Source organism: Babylonia areolata, chromosome 20, assembly GCF_041734735.1.
Source record: "Babylonia areolata isolate BAREFJ2019XMU chromosome 20, ASM4173473v1, whole genome shotgun sequence".
Taxonomy (NCBI): Eukaryota; Metazoa; Mollusca; class Gastropoda; order Neogastropoda; family Buccinidae; genus Babylonia; species Babylonia areolata.
Window position 1 is genome coordinate 23741313 of NC_134895.1, and position 2500 is coordinate 23743812.

Consider the following 2500-nt stretch of genomic DNA (forward strand, 5'->3'; position numbering starts at 1 on the left):
TTTCTCCATAGTCAAGAACATACGATCTAACATTGAATTCGTTCACTTTTTGCGTCTGTTTCAGAGAATAATTATTTCTCCTTCCTCCTATGTCAACACTATATATATATATATATATATATATATATATATTGAACAGTGTTGCCCACAATATACGCACAGTACGGGAATCATGAGATGAATCGCTCACTTTCAGTCAAGAGCTGCCCAGTACATATCCGAGGCGCCTGAACCAAAAAGACATTTTTTTTCTCGGAAAGTGTGATCGTCAGATCGATGTTTCACTGCCGTCCTGCTGGTATTGGTGCATGCGGACACACTGAAGTGAGTGCTGGCGGTAATGGTCATCCACCACGTTCACCACAAAGATGAGCTCGTTCGTGTACGCCACCCCCGGACACGGCAGTCAGTCCCTCACGACCCTGCTGCAGAGTTCGGAGACAGAGACCCCATACTTCCCTCTGACGCCAGAGGAGGTGACCTTGGATTCTGAGGCGTCCCGTGACCAGGTGATGGAGGAGGTGACGCCCTGCTTCCCCCTGACGCCGGACGAGCTGTACCTGGACTCCTCCCCGCCCCTCCTGGCCGACATCAACTCGTGCTTCTCTCTGGAGGAGATGAACCTGTGCTGCCCCCACGACCAGACGCTGAGGGAGCTCAACCTGTGCTCCCCGGTCACTCCGGGGGATGGGGACCCCTACTGTTCCCCCCATACCCCCGCGGACGTCGCCTTTTCCTGTAGTAGTCCCCAGACGCCAGAGGCCAGCCTATCTTCCTCCCCCGTCACGCCAGCCGTGGTTGACCCAGCGTCTTTCCTGACGTCAAGCGACAGCGTCTCGGGCTCCTCGGTATCCTCACAGCCGACAGGGCTCCTCCACTGCAGCAACTCTCCCGCAGAAGATCTGAACGTCAGCTCCCCACAGTCGCCGTCATGGACAGTCGACCAACGTTCCCCACGCCATGTGAAAGACATGAACTCTCGTTCAACACAGTCACGGCGGGAATCCACCCCTCAGGGGTCTGAGAACCCACCCGGGGAGTTCTCCCCCCCAGCTACCAAACCCAAACCCGCAGCAGAGTTCTTGACCATGCATCCCTCAGACCTGCTGCTGGGGGGGCAGAGCCAGCAGCCTCCACCCCTCATGCCTTCCAGACGGGTGGACCCCACCTCCACCTCCACCCCGTACACGGACGCCGCCCAGGCCCGGAAACCCGCCCGCCAGGGTCACATCAAGCGGCCCATGAACGCCTTCATGATCTGGGCGCAGCAGCAGAGGCACCAGATCATCGCCCAGTACCCAGGCTCCGACAACGCCAAGATCTCCAAGTTTCTGGGCTCCGCCTGGAAGAAGATGAGCGACACGGAAAAGGCCCCGTACCGAGAGGAAGCCGACAGGCTGAAACAGCTCCACGTGAAAGAGTTCCCCGAGTACAAGTACAAACCGCGCAAGGCTGCCAAACGGAAACCTCTCCCCGAGACCGAGAACGACCTGCTGGTAGAGACGAAGCAGACCAGTAGCGTGAAGAGAAAGCCTCAGACGAAGCCGAAAACCCCTACCACGGCCGCGGCGGCGTGCGCCGTGAAAACTGGGTCACGGACTCCCCGATGTCGCAGCAGGGAAAAGGCGTCGTCTCACAAAGAGAGCCAAGAAGCTGAGTCAGCTGAACAAGGTACCTTGGCCAGCAAATGCCAGAGTTTGACGTCTCTTCTGCAGGCGGTTTCTCCACACCAACAACAAGCGAGGATGGCAGCAAACACCTCATCCGAGACGTCGTCGTCGGCGAAGAAGACGTTTCTTGGTGTCGTTACAGCAGCAGCAGCAGCAGCAGCAGAGGTCAAGGACGTTCAGAAACAGGTCATGACCGCTGACGGCTTCCGCAACCGCTCGAACGAGGTCACAGGGAGTGTGAGAACTCTCACGTCGTCCACTGGGGTGAGTTTGGGCACTTTTCTTCGTTTGGTAAAAAAACCCCATCAAAAACCAGGAAGCGACTGTCTGTTGCTGTTGTTGCTGTTTTTACAGTCTTTCTGGCTCTGTCTCTCCCAATCTGTCTCTGTCTCCGTGTCTCTCTCTCTGTCTTTCTCTGTCTCTGTACTGTCTCAGTCGGCCTGACTGGCTGGCTCTGTCAATGTCTCAGTCTCTCTTTGTCGCTCCCTGTCTCTGTCTGTCTGTCTGTCTGTCTCTTTCTCTCTCTGTGCGCACACGTGTCAGCGTGCGTTCGCGCATCTCTCTCAGTGTCTTTCTGTATCTGTCTGTCTGTCTCTCTGTACGCGCGTGTGTGTGTCTGTATGTATGTGTGAGTGCGTGGGTGCGCGTGCGTGCTGTGTGTGTGTGTGTGTGTGTGTGTGTGTGTACGTGCGAGAATATATGCGTAGTTATTTATGTTAGTTTGTAATATGCACCCGTTTTGTTTGTGCGTACGTGCGTGCGCGCGCGCGTGTGTGTGTGTGCGTGCGTGCGTGCGTGCGTGCGCGTGCGCGCGTGTGTGTGTGTGTGCG

At 56.2% G+C, this 2500-nt stretch overlaps 1 protein-coding gene across 1 annotated transcript in view; it reads left to right on the forward strand.

Moving 5' to 3' along the window:
- Positions 1 to 120: 120 nt before the first annotated feature.
- LOC143294792 (uncharacterized) overlaps positions 121 to 2500 on the forward strand; it is an 11852-nt gene continuing 9472 nt past the window's right edge. The window contains exon 1 of the mRNA XM_076606270.1: positions 121 to 1934. Within this exon, the coding sequence (XP_076462385.1) occupies positions 369 to 1934 (1566 nt within the window). The 5' untranslated portion in view covers positions 121 to 368. The remainder of the gene's footprint in view (positions 1935 to 2500) is intronic.